The 18837-nt window shown below is 43.2% G+C and overlaps 1 protein-coding gene across 6 annotated transcripts in view; it reads left to right on the forward strand.

Annotated features, from left to right (window-relative positions):
- GPHN (gephyrin) overlaps positions 1 to 9238 on the forward strand; it is a 453097-nt gene extending 443859 nt beyond the window's left edge. For all 6 annotated transcript variants that reach the window (XM_054026831.1, XM_054026833.1, XM_054026832.1 and 3 more), the window contains 4 exons: positions 1102 to 1166; positions 4174 to 4277; positions 6575 to 6671; positions 8222 to 9238. In XM_054026831.1, coding sequence (XP_053882806.1) covers positions 1102 to 1166; positions 4174 to 4277; positions 6575 to 6671; positions 8222 to 8355 — 400 coding nt within the window. In that variant the 3' untranslated portion in view covers positions 8356 to 9238. The remainder of the gene's footprint in view (positions 1 to 1101; positions 1167 to 4173; positions 4278 to 6574; positions 6672 to 8221) is intronic.
- Positions 9239 to 18837: the final 9599 nt, after the last annotated feature.

The raw sequence follows: 18837 nt of genomic DNA on the forward strand, positions 1-18837 counted from the left end.
GGAGCTTTTAAATAAGAGGAGGATGGAGTAGGATCTAGGTTGTAATGCTCCTTGTTGTCTAAATGTTGCATATAGGAATTCTGAGGCGATGCAGGATGTTTTATGTGCTTGTTTTATATATAAACACACAGAATGTACTGCTTCTGCCTCACCACTACTTCACTGTAGTGCTGGTACTGTGCTCTGTGGATCCACTGAAAAATGTGGGTCTTCTGGGAGCAGAGAATTCTTTTCTTCAAATCCAAGACTATGGAGTCTTTTCTCAGCTCCTTGTCTCAATAACTATTGAGGGTGGTTTGTTTACAAACTAGGTAGTTCAGGATTCTAAATTCTGATTGTGGCTAAAGCTGGTGCAGGGCTGGTTGGTTGGTTGGTTGGCTGGCTGGCTGGCTAGTTCTTAATAATAAAAAACAGGTATGAAAAACAGAAAATACCTGTTGTAGCAGCAGCACTTTTTCTAAATAGAATGAAGGCATTTGGCAAGTCCTTAACCCTTGGAACACTAAGCAGGTCCCAGGTGGATGACACCTGGAAACTCCGTGTAGTTAATAGTATGGGAGGTGAGATTGTGTTTGAGTTAGTACTCTAGGGGCTGGGTCATTTGAGAGTGGCTGCCCAGAGGCTCAAGGAATTGAGACAAGAGTCAGCAAGAAGAGAGAAATCCAGAGCGGCAGTGGGAGTTGTATAGTTAGAGTAATCAGTCCTTCATTGGGATTCTATGGGCTACTACAATATGATTAAGTATTAATAATACTAGAACAATTTAGGAGGAATGGGTATTAGCACGAGGTCAGGAAGCTGGGAGGAGATTTGGTTACTAGGGAGAAGGATTAGCATTTGAGGAGCAGGTTAAGGTGATTGTTGGGAGAGAGGGAGGGATGAGGGCAAGGAGGTGAATTTAATCAGCTTAAGTTCTTCAACACAGCGTAATGAGGATGATTATGCCCACAGTGCTCTAAGCGTTAAAAAGGCAGTGACAATAAAGGAAAGAAGGAAAATTTCAGATTTTGAAAGGAATGGAAGGTAATCTATACATTATAATAGCACAGCCACGTTAGATACGAGTTCAGTGTATTTATTAACAACTTTCTTTCCCCCTAGCCTGCCAACAACATTTGCAACTTTGGATATTGATGGTGTACGAAAAATAATCTTTGCACTGCCAGGTAAGGTATTTTTGTAATGATTTTTGTTGCTCTCCACAGGTACAGAGATCCATAAAACAAAACCAGTATGCCTCATGAAGGTCAGAGGCCTGGCACTTGCTCTCCTAAGCACAAAACATTTGAGATATTCCCACCAATTTTTATTCAGCAAAGGGTTTATTTGAGGGTATGCTAGAGAGTTCTTACCTCTGTCTAACTATGTGATGGAGCACAGGACCTACAGTTGTTCTATCCAGAGACTTCCTTTGTCTTTTTAAATAATATAGTGCAGTTTCCTTTCCGCCTATTTCCCCACCCTCCCAATGGATATTCTCTGCAGGAATATCTGTGTTAGTTAAATCACAGAATCTGACGTACCACTAATATAGACAAAAACTAGACAGTCCCAGAATATGTCACAGAACTGTAGTCTTATTTGTCATCCTCAAGCTGTGGCAAGATGCATGAGGTAATATCTTTTATTGGACCCACCTTGTCTCTCTAATATTTACTCTTAAGGGCATTCTGCATCAAAAAAATAAAAAATCTGCGCACAATACTTTAAAATACTGCAAATTTTATTTGTCAAATAAATTTGGAGGCTCCAGCATGGCATTGGGGAGCACAGGCCACTGGCTGCACAGAGGTGAGAGATCACTAGGCAGCTCCCTCCTGAGACACAGACTCAGCGGTGAGGCCGCACCCAACCCTGACACAACACAAGGACCTGGCCTGCCCCAGAAGCACCCCAAAACCCTGCCCCTCTGTGCCAGGTGCAGGTGGACAGGCTCAGCAAGGCAGGATCCAAGTGTGAAGAGGCTTAGTGTGGGTGATCCACGTGTGGGTTGAGAACGTTCTGTGTGGGGCAGTCTGGTGCAGGTGGCTCAGTGGGGGATCTGGGTGTGGAAGGGATCTGGATGCATAGATGCTTGTTGGGGGGGTTTCTGTGTGCAACGGTAATGAGATTCTGCAGGGGGTCCAGGTGAAGGTGGTTGGTGCTCAGCAGGGGGGGCGGGTCTAGGTCTGGGGATAGAACTTGGCAGGGGGTGAGGGTGTGGGGGGGTGTCCAGATGCTGGGGGACTCAGTGGGGTGGGGATCCAGGTATAGCTGGTTGGGGCTCGGTAGGATGGGGATTCAGGCACAAGTAGCTTATTGGGGTGGTCCGGGTGCAGAGGGAGGGGGCTCATCAGGGGGTCTGGATGCACAGGGGTTGGGTGGATGGGGGAGCAGCTCCCTGTACAGTGATCCCTCCCCCTGCAGCTGAGGAGTGATGGATGCAGGAAGCATGGGGGGGGGGAGTGTGCAGAGCTTCCTACAGCCAGGAGAGAAATCTGGGTGTGGGTCATGGCCCCGGATGCCATGCACGGGAAGAGAAAGTCCCATCCTCCCTAGCCCAGGGACTGGCAACTGAGCCTGGCCCAGAGTAGGAGCCACCAGCCGGGTCTTCCCCAGTCCCACCCCTTGCCCCACAGTGATTTACCTTTCTGCCAGCTGCCCTGGGCACCCAAAACACACTGCTGGGAACAGTCGCATGACCGCTCTTGTGGCTTCCCTTTGCTTCCCTGTCAGAAAGTCATTTTTCTGCAGGGAAGCAAAGAAATTTGTGGGGGACATAAATTCTGCACATGCGCAGTGGCTCAGAATTTCTCCAGGAGTAAATATCCTGGGACCAACACAGCTACAACAACACTGCATGCTCAAGGTGTGTGAACCAAAAGAGGGCATTACTGCCTCTCTTCACTGTATCTCTTTGAAATCAATATGCACAGAATGAGGGCAGGTATACACTAGAAGCGTTTCATTGGTGCAGCTGCATGTGCTGACATAGGGTAGGTCTACACTTACCTCCGGGTCTGGCGGTAAGCAATCGATCTTCTGGGATCAATTTATCGCGTCTTGTCTAGACGCAATAAATTGATCCCGGAAGTGCTCACCGTCGACGCCAGTACTCCAGCTCAGCGAGAGGAGTACGCGGCATCGACGGGGGAGCCTGCCTGCCACGTCTGGACCCGCGGTAAGTTCGAACTAAGGTACCTCTAATTCAGCTACGTTATTAACGTAGCTGAATTTGCGTATCTTAGTTCGAAGTGGGGGGTTAGTGTGGACCAGGCCAAAGTGTCAGTGTGGACAGTGCTCAGGTTGATATATCTTGCATGGCTGCAGGGTGTCTTTTTCATACCCCTGAGAGATATAAGTCACATGGACTTAAGCGGTAGTATAGACCTACCCTCAGTGTTGCATTAGCAGTGTGGACAGGAAGCTGCATATTCTGAAGCTAGGAAGAACTTGCTTTACTCTGTTTACCTTGCATGCGTTTGTGACCACAAAAGAACTGCACTTCTTCATGAGATAGTGATTTTTTTTTTTTTTTTTTAGATATGTGCTTAGGGTTTCTTTCTCTCCTGTATTGATTGTTTTCAGGTGATAGATGAGAAGAGCATTTACCTAATTGTATAATGTATATTATTAGAGTTGTAACCAAGGACAGCCGAAGTGTTGTTTGTAAAAAGTAGGTGGTACTCTTCGCTCTGTCAATACTAAATATCAGTAGCTGGTGCTAGTCCCTCTGAATTAGTACTAAAACAATTTGCTGGCATGATATTAGGGAGCATTATACTGCCAAAAACCAACTTCCCAATTAATACCTGAAGAATCTGAGCATGTGCGGTCATTAAAGATCCCATGACACTTTTTACAAGAGTACAGTTATTATTCCAATGTCTAGTCTGAATTATAATCTGATAAATTACATTCTGTGGCCCTAAATTTCCCTTTCAGTTTCAGTTGACTACAATATTCTGCTTCACTTCTTGTCCTAAACTCCTGAGTAGTAAAGTTGTGTACTGCTTAACAACTGCCATATGCCACTCCAGATTTAAGTGAAGTTTTTCCTGTGTATATAGTGTGAAAAGCTCTTTGGAATCCTTTAGGATGAAAGTTGCTATGGAAATGTGAGATTATTTCATCATTTCACATCTTAACTCAGAATTACTCACATGTGAACTACTGTTGGGTTTTTCTCTCTAGGAAATCCTGTATCAGCTGTTGTCACCTGCAATCTCTTTGTTGTCCCAGCACTGAGGAAAATGCAAGGCATCCTGGATCCTCGGCCCACCATTATCAAAGCCAGGGTAAGGACTTTCAAATATAGGATATTTGAAAAATATATTTGAGATCCTGCTGTCTGACAGGCTCAGTGAGCCTGCCCCACTCCCCCTCCCCCCCATACTCTGACTAACTTTGGATATTTCAGCACTAGAGATATGATGATAAATTGAAGGGAATTAACAGCAGAGAATAGATCAGATGACTAAAGGTAAATGATTTGGAAAGATTTTAAAAAGCTAAATATAGATTGAATTTGATTAAACAAAAACTAAAGGTCATAAGACAATTGCCTGAAAAGATGTAATGGGTGTTTACACTGAGAAGGGAATAGTTTAGGGTTGGCTTAGAGGTTGCTATTGGAGGCCCTTTCTCCAGTCTCCTCCCCAATCCCAGGGCTGAGTGTAAAATTTCCACCATGCCTCTTCCAAGCTACTGTCAGCCCAGGGAAAGAGGAGACTGGATCAAGGAATCAAGCAAATCCCAGTTTCCTGCATAACAGTCCAGCTAGTCCTGTTAGGCCTATCAAACCAGCCCATCCACATACTTGCAAATTTGCTCATTTAACATCATTCCTAGCTTCATTTAATGATCATTTTAGCTCCTGAAATCACTGCAAGATGGATCCGTTTTTCACTTACACATTGCTGCATCTCTGTTTCATTTTTCCCAGACCCTTTACTTTGAATAGTGGGTAATATCAGTCTCATCCATGCATGTTCTTGACAGTGCAGGTTGCAACTCACTGAGCAATGGAGGCCATTTAACTCTTATGCATTTCATAAGCAGCTGGCTTTCCCTCTAGCTCATTCCTCCAGCCAATTTCTGGATTTGGAAGGGGGCTAAACTCTTCCAGGCTGGAATTTTCTGTAGGTACTGTGTAATTGTAGAACATGGCAGTGTTTTTATGAAGTGCTGCCATTTCATTGGATGTACCAGCTGTGCATAGGGCACCTCTGAAGATGTACATGGTCCACTAAGTAATACTGAAGCAAGTCAAAAAGTACTGCATTGATGTCTAATCCAAGAAGGATAAGAAAAGCAATCCTAGCTGGTGTTCCAAGCTGACACCCATAAGCTTGCAGCTTACATAATGTACTAAAATGTTTAAAGGTCATTGATATCAAGAAATGTTCTGCTGAGTCATATTGACGTTACATTTGAAAGAACTGACTGTCCAAAGCCCAGAACTATGGCGGTGGGATGGGGTGGGGTGGGGTGGGGTGGGGTGAGGAAGGACTTTTTTTACCAGAATTTTGAGTAATAGTAGGAAGGTCAGAGACATAGTATAAGAGCATAAGAAAGGCAGTGCCTGAAAGAGTAGCTCAGACAATTGCAGGAAGAGCTGCCTGTGGGAGGGCACAGGATGTGGTGAGTTCACGCACATGGACTGAAATGATGAAAAGAAAAAGGGGGGAAGCAAAGGGGATTTCTGTTAAGCTTTTCTCAGCTGTTAAGTTTGTGTAGAAGGATTACCTAGAGATGCAGGAAACATATAGTCAGCCCAACTTACTTAACCTATCAGAATCCTCTCTATTCACATCAGAATGTTGAATGAAAATAGGAAGGTTTTGAGATAGTGTCTATAAAATCACTGTTGTGTCCATGTTTCTCTCCTCTTAATGAAGTCTGTTTTGAATTTGCTCAGTTTAGAAAAAATCTATGGACTCGTAAACTGTCAATGCTGCAAACACTACCTGCGATCCCAACAGCAAGCTCTATTCTTTCTGCCTCTTAACCAGTCATGCCACTCTGTCCAGGGATCCTATCAGATCTCACAAGGATTGGGCTGTAGGAAGTGTTGATGTTGATTAACTAGATGCCACTCTTCCCTCTGAGTCAATACCCAACCAATACCACAGAGTGTAATTAGTGAGAGCTGCACTGTTTGAAGCACCATCTTTCGAATGAGATGTAAGCCTGAGGTCCTGACCACTTGACTTGCCCATGGAATTTTTGACAGTAGCAGGGAATATTAGCTCTTGGGTTTATCCAGTTGAGATAATTACTTCCTGCCAATCTTAATTCTCCCTACAATTTCAATTGCATAAATTACTCTACAGTCCTAGTCCTAAACAGTTATATAATGCTGCTCTGCAGTTACAAAATCTTTTGTGTTCCACCCCAGAGGTGGATAGGTAAACTTGGGATAAAATGTACTAGCTGTGTGAGTTTACCCAACCTTCACCAGTAGTAAATATTCTACAGTCAGAACTGAGCTGACAATCCTGTTGCAGATGACTAAAGCAGAATAAAGTCTAGCTTGTCTAATGAAATGTGAATGAAAGCCTGTATCTTCTTCCTCTCTTTGCTTCTCCTGCAGTTATCATGTGATGTAAAATTGGATCCTCGCCCAGAATACCATCGGTGCATACTGACTTGGCATCACCAAGAACCACTGCCTTGGGCACAGAGTACAGGTTAGCCACTTACGTAGACTGACACACCCACAGACAGGCTCCCAAACATCCACCATACAAACAAATACATACACATATTTACACACTTATGCCTATAACTGCATGTTTGCTAACATACACCTGCACACACACACACACACCTGCACATACTTACATGCAAGTTCACTGATGCTGTAGATCACAGACTTGCTAGCCTACACCAGTTTTTACACAATTGCTTGCCTTCATGCTCCCTGACACACATTCATTTGCATACACTCAGCCTGCCTATTTACACGTTCTTTTGCATAAACATTCACTCACACTTGTTTGTGCTCACTCATAGACATGCACTTCCTCACATGCTCACTTCCACACTCATACATTTACTAAATACAAGTTGGGGCATGGATGGGAGCTGGGTGATTGAATTTAATGCCAAATAAACAGAGATGTTGCTAGCTGAATGGGAGAAACATCCAGTAGAGATAGCTGAGGGTGGTATCTATTCTCTCAATCAAGAGGATATGGTCACTTTTTACACCAGATTTGCAATCTGGGGGTGCTGTTCGATCCTCAGCTGCTCCTAGGTTTCTAGGTTGAAGCAGTACTTGAGTAGTTTTTCCATCGGCATGTAGCTAGTAAGTTGAACTTGCCTCTCTCTCAGATGGATGTAGATCATGCTGCAGCTACCCATGCTTTTGTCACCTCCGGATTGGTTTAAAACAATACATCCTGCATGAAGCTTTCCTTGGAGACTATCTGGAGACTTGTTAGTACTGATTGTGTCTCACTGCTTACATAGGTAGATTTCGCACATGGAGCTCTACACCTCTGATTCCAAAGACTGAATAGCCACTTTTACAGGGGCAATTCAAGATGTTGATTTTTATCTGTAAAGCTTTACATGGTTTAGTTCCTGGTTATTTTATGCGCTACCTCTTTTCTCATGTTCCAGGCAGACAGCTGATACCAACTGGAATGCTCTCACTGTCAGTCCCTAGGTTTGAACACCAAGAAGCCTAAGGCAGGGTATTCTCTGTCGGGACTTTTGCCTCTGTATTTTGCTTTACAGTTGGTCCAGCAGAGCTGAAATTGTTCACTTTCACAACATATTGCAAGTCTGAGGGTGTCAAGTGGGAGTTCTGAGTTCTTATGAGCGGATGAATTATGTAGATTGTGCTAGGTTTTTAGTTATTGTATGAAATGGATTAGACACACTTACAAATTGTAAGATAACTATGGTGTCAGTGGAAACTGGTGGGAAGGCAATCTGAAAACAGGAAGGTTTGAGAACATCAGTGGAAAGGTGGGGTAGTAAGGGGAAGAAATGTGGGAGCTTGGATAGCAAGGAGGACAAGTGAGTGAATGGAAGTTTGGAGAACCTGGAAAAAGTTCTCTCTCCTGGGTACTCTGTAGGTATTTGCCATATGTCCGTTGAGTATGCAGACCCCATGCTCCATGACTAAATTAGCTCTATGATTCTCCTCCTAAGAATAGCCCTTTTTTCCATCTTCGCGTATTGTGGTAGTAGTACTGTTAACCGCAATCTTTCTCTCATTCTGCTCTAGGGAATCAGATGAGCAGTCGTCTGATGAGTATGCGTAGTGCCAATGGACTGTTGATGCTACCTCCAAAGACAGAGCAGTACGTGGAGCTTCACAAGGGCGAGGTGGTGGACGTCATGGTCATCGGAAGGCTATGATGTCACCAGCAAGAGTGAAGCTTTGATGCATGTCCACATATCATTGACTGTATCCTGTAATATGCAACGGCACAGCTAGATTTTCTGAATTGGATAAAGTTGATCAGTATAGTCAACATCTTGAACTATATTTCAAATGGAATTTAAATAAATACCTTTTAAAAAAAACTTTAAAAAAACAAATCTTAACAAAGAAATTTATTCTGATTATATCAAAGCAACTTTTTCCTTTCTTGCAATTGCTTTGTGTGTTCAATGCTAGTTCTGATAGCAGTAGCTTTTAGTAGACAGCAGTAGGTGCCTGCAGAACTTGTGTTTTTTCTCATCTTTAAGATACAACTACTTATGCTCTTAAAACAAGGCTGTCTGCTTATTTATACTAGCGTAGACAACACTTGGATTTCCCTTATTAGTATGCTTCATAACTGCTTCACAGAGAGCTTCTGCTTGTTCTTTATCTTGTATCTCGTGTTGATGTGCACAGTGCCAAAAGCAGAGTGGCTGCACTGGGAACCCGATCAAGCCCCGAGGTTTCCCCCCTCGCTGCGCGTTCAGGGATATCTCTCGGCCCAGCAGCCACCTGGCTCAGTACTCTTGGGCAGTAACTGGATACCTTTTATTTGAACAAACAAAAAAAATTGCTTCCTTAAGTGCTGACAGCCTTTTTAACCAATACATTTAAAGATGTACAGAACTAAAAACTAAAAAAAAAAAATCAAAGACTGATCTTGTACAGATATTAATGTTACCAGCATTCATGTGGAAATCAAATGAGCAAAGAAATAAAACTAATGTTAAACAACTCTGTACCATAACATTTTCTGTAATGATATTGAAACTTAAATGAATAAAAAAAATTCCTTGATCATTATTTAAAATTTAACCGTTTTAGCCTTGTTGTTTGAAAATAGGGAATAATGTTTCTTTCAGTTTTGGGGGGGAATAGCTGGGATAAAAGGAATTGTCTAGGATGATATAATGAGTGAACTAAAATTAGACAAAAAAGACATTTAGACTGTTCTAAGTATAAGATCTGTGGAATAATCTCCCAGTTGAAGAGGTGGAAGAACCCATGACTGGCTAATTTAAAAATAAACTAGAAAAGGCACTGAAGAATATGCTGTGCTTTCGTTGAATTGCATGGCAATTCGGCACTAACCCCTGATATGTACTAGAGGTGGCCTGGTACTATAGGTCCTTTCTCTCCTCTTCATGAATCTTTGGTTAATACCTTGTCCATTCACAACTTGCCCAAATTATGTGCTCTGGGGTTCCATGTATAGCTGCAGAGTCCATAAATTACATCCCTTTAGAACAGTGGTTCCCAAACTGGGGTTCATGAACCCCTGTGGGTTTGCGAAATGTTACAGGGGGTTCTCAGGAAAAAAATTCCCTAATGGCGGACAGAGCTGTCCCTAGGGACCCCAGGCAGCATGGGGCCAGCAGCACGGAGCCACTGGACTTCCAAGAGCTAAGCATATCTATCACACTGAGGAGACTTAAACTTCAAGACTCCTAACAAGAAATGGAAAGGGAAGCAGATATTTTTTGCTGTTTTTAAAATTAAATAGGCAGCTAGTATTGTTTTTAAAATTATTATGAAGAACAAGTTTAAGCTTTGTTGTAACGTGCGTTGTTTGCCTGGAGTCTGGACTGCTCAAGACCTGAATGCTTGTGTAGGAGGAACTCTTTGAGTTGGCTTCTTAAATGCCTTCATGCTGTTTCACATCTGATACTCCTTGATGAAACATAGGAGCCTTGTCTTATAACAGGCTTATTCAAAGTGATGCAAGCTACGACAGTGAGCTCTTGGAGGAGTGTTGCCGTTTTCATAATGTAATAAAAATACTGTAATGATAAATAATAATTAATAAATTGTGTGTAATAAGCATGTCATAAAAACAAATTTTATATTTCCAAGATCACTGCTTTTATAATTTATACTCACGTAAAGGAGAAAATCCCTGGAAATATTTATTTTTAGGAGGGGGTTTGCGAGACTTAACATTTTAGTGAAAGGGCTTCACAGGTTGTTAAAGTTTGGGAACCACTGCTTTAGAATGATCCTACACTGTGGAGTTGGTGCTATCATGCCTGCTCCATTAATGAAGTCAGACCAATTCTGGCTAGTAGTTTTGTAGTTAAGGTGCTGGAGAGGAACTCAGGAGATCTGGTTTCAGTTCCTGACTGCCACAGACTCTGACACTGTGTGACTTTGGGCACACTTCCTTGCTCTGTGCCACAATTCCCCCACTATAAATGGAGATAATATTTATCTGCCTCACAGGGATGGTGCTAGGATAAATACATTAACATTTATGAGATGCTCAGATACTGGTTCTGCAATGATGGGGACCATAGAAATACCTAGTGAGAGAGACCTAAAGTAACAAGCCTTTGCAAAATGCTCTGGAAGGTGAGACTCTTAAATATGATGCAGACAAATAATTATTATATCAGTTACAAGGCAAATATCAGGCAGGGTAGAAAATAAAAATAAGATTTATTAACCACATTACTAGGAACAATTTGATGGCAGGTTGTTCATAGTGTTGGAGCATTTTGTTACAGAGAAAGATAGCGAGACTCAAGAAAATTTACAAGTAGCCGTCTTAGGCCTGGTCTATGTTACAAAATTTCACTCTATCTGAATATGGCTGTGAACAAGCATGTTAACTAATGCAATGTTGAACATTATGTATCAGTGTAGAACAAGCCAACTCATCTCAACAACCAGCTAACCATCATTGTGTACAACTAAAACATTTAAAGGTAAAAATGCCAGGGAACGTCCTGTTGCAGCTACAGTAACTGGTTTGGAACATTATTCATGTTTGGCCAGACCCTATTCCATCAAAGTTTCTGAGAATCCCCTCACATGTGGATTAGTATCCAGGATGACAGGGTGTGTTGTGTAGATGGCTCAGAAAATTGTTTAATGGGCTGTAGAGCGTTTTAAATCACTTTCTACCAAGCCTAGCTTGATAGTGACTATTATCTGGTGGACTGTGTGTGCTATGGACCAGAAGCACAAGGGGGTTTGCAAGACTTAACATTACTATCTGAACAATATTTCTTGACCTTTGTAAAATAGATGGATAAACTCAAAACAGTTCCTAGTGGACAGATGTTCACATCATAACTTACAGTCTTGTTGGCAGCTTCAGAAAAGAAGTCAAGGAATGATGGGTCTCGATTCTCTCACGCTATGTGGTTATACAGGCTCAAGAATGAGAAAGTGGTAGGCTAATTCGAGGGGTACTTGCATTAATTTTACCTCTCCAGCGGATAATCAGAGTATTTCAGTCCCAGGACTATCAACAGGGTAACGTTCATCATAACTCAATGAAATACTAGAAAATATATAAAGTGACAGAAGGTAGGGCTTGTATTTTGGCTTTTCTGTTTTTCTCTTTTTTGACCTGGTTCCCCACTTGTCTTGTAGTTTGGAGATTTCTTCAGCAGTGTATACAAGGCGATGCTAAACAGTAGAAGCTTATGCAAGAGTCTTTCTGAGTCATATTCATCCAGTTGGATCCTATAGTGACTTATGTGCTTACTGGTGTCCTGATACAGAACCTTTACTGGGACTCTGGGTAATATCACATATAGAAATTTGCTGCACTGAATTGGACAAGTGGAAGATAAGATGACCTAATAGATCTTTTCCAGTACTAATCTCTAAGATTTTAAGTACAACAATTACAACCTTCATTCTATCCTGTAGAGTGATATTCAACTATGTCAACCCTCATGTTACATGGAAGAGATCAGCTGCCTTTAGGGAAGTGGATGACTCAGAGGACTGTTAATGGAAAATTAATCTTTAACCTTTCTGTGACTAGTTCAAATCTGGTCTGAAGTGTTTGTGACTGAAAGTTATCAGCTGAAGGCTCCTTGGTGGTCTATATGAACTGTATTGGAGGAAGGGTCTTCTCAGTTCCCAAAGGACAGATATCAGCAACACAGAAACCACCAGTTTAATGGACTACATTACTGACCAGGGCTTTGGAGCGGAGCCCGGAGCTGGAGCACGGAGCAGTGGAGCTGCAGGTTTTTGCCTGGAGCTGGAGCAGAGCTGGAGCACAGCTCCAAAGACCTGTATACTGACAGGATGAGCAAACAAGCCAAGGACTTAACTCTTCTTTTATGGGGAGAAATGGAGCCACTACACGCAGTGGTGTGAAGAAGCTTGTACTGCTGCTGTCTATGATGTAGTTCTTGCACAGATAAATCAGAGATGTCAGCTTAGCTTCTTTCACTAGCCATACAGTAACTTTTAAAAATTGTAGTATTCCAGTATTCTTAGACTGGAGAATAGCTAATGTGGTTCCTATTTTCAAGAAAGGGAAAAAAAGTGATCCGGGTAATTACAGGCCTGTTAGTCTAACATCTGTAGTGTGCAAGGTGTTAGAGAAAATTCTGAAAGAGAAACTAGTGGAGGACCTGGAGGGTAGTGGCAATTGCGATAAATTACAACATGGTTTTACGAAGGGCAGATCGTGCCAAACGAATCTGATCTCCTTCTTTGAGAAAGTAACGGATTTATTAGATAAGGGAAATGCGGTGGACCTAATATACCTGGATTTCAGTAAAGCGTTTGATACTGTACCCCATGAGGAATTATTGGTTAAACTGAAAAACATGGGGATCGATATGAAAATCCAGAAGTGGATAAGGAATTGGTTACTGGGGAGAATGCAGCGGATTGTATTAAAGGGTGAACTGTCAGGTTGGAGGGAGGTTACTAGTGGAGTGCCTCAAGGTTCGGTTTTGGGACCCATTTTATTTAATCTATTTATAACTGACCTCGGAACCGATTGCAGGAGTGGGCTGATAAAATTTGCGGATGATACGAAGGTGGGAGGCGTTGTAAATTCGGAGGAGGACAGGGATATCCTGCAGGGAGACTTGAATGAGCTTGTGAATTGGAGTATCAGAAATAAGATGAAATTTAATAGTGAAAAGTGTAAGGTGATGCATTTGGGGATGACTAATAACAATTTTAGTTACAAGATGGGGACGCATGGTTAGAAGTTACGGAAGAGGAGAAGGACCTAGGGGTTCTTGTAGACCGCAGGATGACTATGAGTCGACAATGTGACGTGGCGGTGAAAAAAGCCAATGCTGTCTTGGGATGCATTAGGCGAGGTATATCTAGTAGGGATAAGGAGGTCCTGCTTCCGTTGTACAAGGCGCTGGTGAGACCTCATTTGGAGTACTGTGTGCAGTTCTGGTCTCCCATGTTTAAAAAAGATGAACTCAAACTGGAACGGGTGCAGAGAAGGGCCACTAGGATGATCAGAGGAATGGAAAAGCTGTCGTACGAAAGGAGACTAGAGGAGCTTGGGTTGTTTAGTCTGACAAAGCGAAGGCTGAGAGGGGATATGATTGCTATCTTTAAATATATTAGAGGGATTAATACAAGGGAGGGAGAAGAATTATTCCAGCTTAGTACTAACGTGGATACCAGAACGAATGGATACAAACTGGCCGTGGGGAAGTTCAGACTTGAAATTAGACGAAGGTTTCTGACCGTCAGAGGGGTGAAATATTGGAACGGCCTACCGAGGGAAACGGTGGGGGCGACGGACTTGTCTGGTTTTAAGATAAAGTTAGATAAGTTTATGGAGGGAATGGTTTAATGGTAAAACATAGTAGTCAAGGAAAGCCAAGCAATGGTGGGTAAATAGTATAATGGCTAACGGGGTCGGGCTGGAGACTCTTGCCTATATGCTCGGGGTCTTACTGATCGCCACATTTGGGGTCGGGAAGGAATTTTCCTCCAGGGCAGATTGGCTGAGCCTCTGGAGGTTTTTCGCCTTCCTCCGCAGCATGGGGCAGGGATCTCTAGCAGGAGGGTCTCTGCCGATTGAAGTCACTAAAAACAGGATTGGGGACTTCAACAGCAGAGTCCAGGGAAGGGGTAGGGACGGTTTTATGGCCTGCAGCATGCAGGGGGTCAGACCAGATGATCATAATGGTCCCTTCTGACCTTAAAGTCTATGAGTCTATGAGCAGTTACATCACTGCATTTACTTTCACTTCCAGGATATTTCTTTCTTGTTATTTTCATATTCGCTTCAACACAGCCCAGGACCAGAAACTGTCAGTTTTTCCTCCACAGTGATTGCCAAGGAGTGACTGAATTTCAGTGAATTTCAGAGTCCAGAGGGGGACTTTTTACTTTGTCTAGTTGGAAGCTAGGATGCATGGTATTAGACAACAAAGGCAGAGATGGAAGGAAGAGATGCCTGGAGGATAGATGGGACCGAATCTTTCTGCCAGAAAACAATGAGATTTTGGTGAGTAGGTGAGCTTTTCACTCTGAGTCAGTACTGAATCCAGTATGATGCCAAGCTGCTGCAGATGGTTGGTTTTGGGGAGGTGGGGGTTCAAACCAAGGTTCTCAACACTTATGATTATTAAATATTTCTATGTCCTTTATCATGAGCTGGGATCATAGCCCCCATGTCCTGACCAAATTCCACTTTGAGTAACCACATTTTCCCTCTCTAACCATCACCAGCAATTTCAATTTCTTTCCCCACCCCAGTTTCCTCCACTCCACCAATAGTGCCCACCTAGACTGGTCACTGGTTCACTTCTCCTATGCTGTCTTCCACATCTCACACACACAATGCCCTTCCCAATCTGCCCTGTAGTGCCCAACCCTCCTCATAACCTGATGTGACAATGAGGCCAACTGACATGGCCTATCTCCAAGAGAGACTCTAATAGATTTAAGGTCTTTGGACTATGCACCACCTAACAAAAGTCATGCTAAGAAAAACCTTAATACATACTGGGACCTTTGTTTTGAGCCTTTTTTTTTTTTAGAACGGGACTGTAGAAATGTTTCTGGTTTACGATTATTTGAGTTAAAAGACTGATTATAGAAATTCTTTCCAGATTTTTTCAAGGACTGAGAAGTTTTCCAAGGACTATACAGTTATAAAAAGCTAAAGGATTCTGAAGTGAAGGTAGCATTTTTGCCAACTTTGGTCTATTGGCATTTCAATATCTTTTTTTTTTCTTTCCTATCCCTTATTTATATTATAAGATTTAAGTGGTTTGAAGCTTACTGAACATCAGGTCAAAACTGTTCCTTGGGTTTTAAGAATGTTAACCCTAGCCAGTCCTGGATTAGTATCAGCCTGCTCATCTGACACTGGCTCAGCTGGCTTTTGGCCACAGGAAAGAGGAAGAAACTTAGTCCAACAGCCAGACCTCATCTTTACATCAGTCTTCCAGCCTGATCTCAGATGAACCAGGAACTGAGACAAGAATAAGGAGATACCAGCTTCAACCCACATCTGACTGTAAAAAGAGCATTTTTCCCTGTCCCCCTGCTTTTTTGTGCTTTTTTTGGTGCTTGTTTGTCTTTGGGGAGACTGATTTTTGTGCATTGTGAATATAATAAGTTAATGTGACCATCATTTAAGAAAACAGTTTTTGGGGCGGGGAGGGGTTTGTTGTTTGTTTTTGTTTTTTTTTTTAATTTACAATTCTCCTTCCCTCTTAAGTTCATAGAATGAAAGGTTTATATGATGGTGTGAGTTTTGAGATACTATGCCTTAGAACATAAGAATGAACCCTGGGAACTCAACCCAGGGAGAGAGAGGGCTAAGGGAGCTTTAAGTTACCTTTGCTCCCTCCTAATCCTTGGCTGTTCCAGAGGCTAGAGAGGCCACCCCCAGCATATCTTTGCCAACCCTAAGAGCCTATCTAAGTTACAGCAGCCGCCCCATGCTTCTCTGTGTGCTGCAGCACTGCCTGGAATATCTTCAGGCACTTGGTGTCTGGGGCCAGCCTGCAGCAGAGCCAGTCTCCTGGCAATCCAATGAAAGCTGGCCTGAAAGAAGCTATCTAATTAACCTCACCACCTGATTGGCTGCAGGCTGACATTTACGCTCAGTAGCAGCACCAGTCCAATGGCCATTCAACACATTCTAGCCTGCACTTATTGAAGCACTGGGGATGGGCAGGTGTGGGCCTGCCCACATCTAAAGGCCCCTCTCCTCACATTCTCCCCTGCAACTGTGCTTGATCCTGTCTCTGCCTCCACTGTCTCTAGCCTAGCTCCTGCTCTAGCCCCAGCCTGTACCCGCTCCTACTCCAGCTCCTTCCTGATCTCTGACTTCCAGCTCAGATCTTCATCTCCACCTTCTGACTATGACTCCTTCATCTTAGGCTTTGATCTTTGACTCCTGGTTACGACTCTTGGCTTGACTCCTGCACCTGCCCCATCTGGATTCAGCTCTACCTGATAGGTCAGACTCTTGCTCCAGACACTAAGCCAGACCACTCGCAGCTCAGTCACTGATATTTTGAGCAGCTCAAAAGATTGAACAAGTGCGGGTAATGGTTGGACTGCCCTTCAGATGGATTCTGCAGAGGCAGTTGTGTCTTTGCTGGACATGGTGGCAATTCTGCAGACCTTATTGGCCCAGGTTATGGCCTTGCGGTACAAAGTGCAACCCTATATGCTCAAACTGTCCTGCCCATAGCTGCTGCCCTGGCTTCTAGGGAGCCAGGGATTCCAATACCAAATAAGTTTGATGGGGACCATAACAACGTCTACAGTTTCAGGAACCATTGCTGGGTCCTGTTCATGTTTTGGCCCCAGTCATTCTCCACTGACCAGACCCAAGTAGGACTTATTACTAGACTACTAACTAAGGATGCCCTTGTCTGGCCATCTCCCCTCCTGGAGACTTTTAATCCTCTGCTGAAGCAGTTCAAAGAGTTCATCCAAACTATGGCAATTGTGTTTGATGATCCAAATTGCACACTATCTGCCAAGAATGCACTGGCCTGGTTACTCATCAAACAGCACCTTTGATGGTTACAATGCTCTAGCGTCACTGGGATATTTTACAGTTCAGTCTGATCCACGCACCTCACTCCTCCATCATCTTCTGCATTCCTTGGCTCATTACCCATAACCCATGCATCCACTGGGGGACAGGCACAGTACACTTTACATCAAGACTCCACCATCAATTTTGCGTCCCAAACACATGTGCTGGACCAGAAACCCCCTGCAATCTTTGCCAGCTACCTGAGAATTCAGAGACCAAAGGAGGTACACTGAAGGGGACTGCCGCCATCCCTGCAACTCCCTTGGTAGCTTCAGGAATCCCAGTGAAAATTCTGGATTACTGCGATGTTTTTGATAAAAAGAGGGCAGATGCTTTGCCACCCCATCATAATTATGATTGTCCAATTGACCTGCAACCCACAGCCAAGATTCCTGTTGGCTGCATATAGTCCCTCTTAGAATCCGAACTCTCCGAACTCCAGATGCTGTGGGAGTCTCCGTGACACCTTAGAGAAGGGGGTTAATTTGCCCACACACATACATCTCTAGTGGGGCCTCCAATCTTCTTTGTGGCAAAGAAGGATGGCTCCTTATACCCGTGTGTTGACTATCGAGCTCTGAACAAGGTGACAGTCTGAAACTGCTACCCCTTGCTACTTTGGGAGGCTCTACTCAGCCAAAATTTTTTACTAAGTCAGACCTACTTGGGGCCTACAACCTGGTCTCAATCAGAGAAGGTGATGAATGGAAGACTGTTCCACACCCAATATGAACATTTTGAAGCGTTAGTTATGCCTTTTAGGTTGTGTAGCACTCCGGCAACATTTCAAAATTTCATCAATATTTTTTGGGACATATCGGACCAGTTTGTGGTTATTTCTTTGGATGACATTCTTGCTTTTTCTGAAAACCAGGCACTGCATGATCAACATGTACACCACATGCTTAACAGACTCCACCAAAACCATCTGTACTCCAAACTGGAGAAATGTGAGTTTGACAAAGACACAGTCAAGGTCCTCGGGTATACCATTTTCCCCGAAGGGCTAACAATGGATCCATGGAAAGTATTTGCCATCTCTGGATGGAATGCCCTGAAGGACATAAGAGGCATTCAGTAGTTTCTTTGGTTTGCCAATTTCTACAGGCATTTTATCAAAGGATTCTCTCACCTAGTTGCCTCAATAACTGCGTTTCTTTGAAAGGGAATTAATTTCATCTGGTTGCCAGAAGCACACTTCACATTTGATCAGCTAAAAAGATCTTTTACCTCAGCTCCCATTCTTGTGTACTTGAATCCTGCCCAGCCCTTCACCATTGAGGCAAATCCTTTGAACTTTGCCATCTGAGCCATTCTGACACAACGTACTGGCTCACATAACTAATTCTATCCCAGTGCCCCCAACCCCTGCTCAGAAGAGTTATGATATCTAGAGCAAAGCCATAAAGGCAGATTTTGAAGAATGGAAACACCTTCCAGAAGGAGCTTAGTTCCTGGTCCAGATCCTTACTGACCGCAAAAATCTGGAATATCTTCAAACTGCTCATAACTTTAACTAGTAGTGATAGAGCTGCTGGTCACTTTTCTTTGCAAGATTCAATTTTGTTGACACGTATTTCCCTGGATCACAGAATGGGATGGCAGATGCTCTGTCCTG

Source organism: Malaclemys terrapin, chromosome 4 (genome assembly GCF_027887155.1).
Source record: "Malaclemys terrapin pileata isolate rMalTer1 chromosome 4, rMalTer1.hap1, whole genome shotgun sequence".
Taxonomy (NCBI): Eukaryota; Metazoa; Chordata; order Testudines; family Emydidae; genus Malaclemys; species Malaclemys terrapin.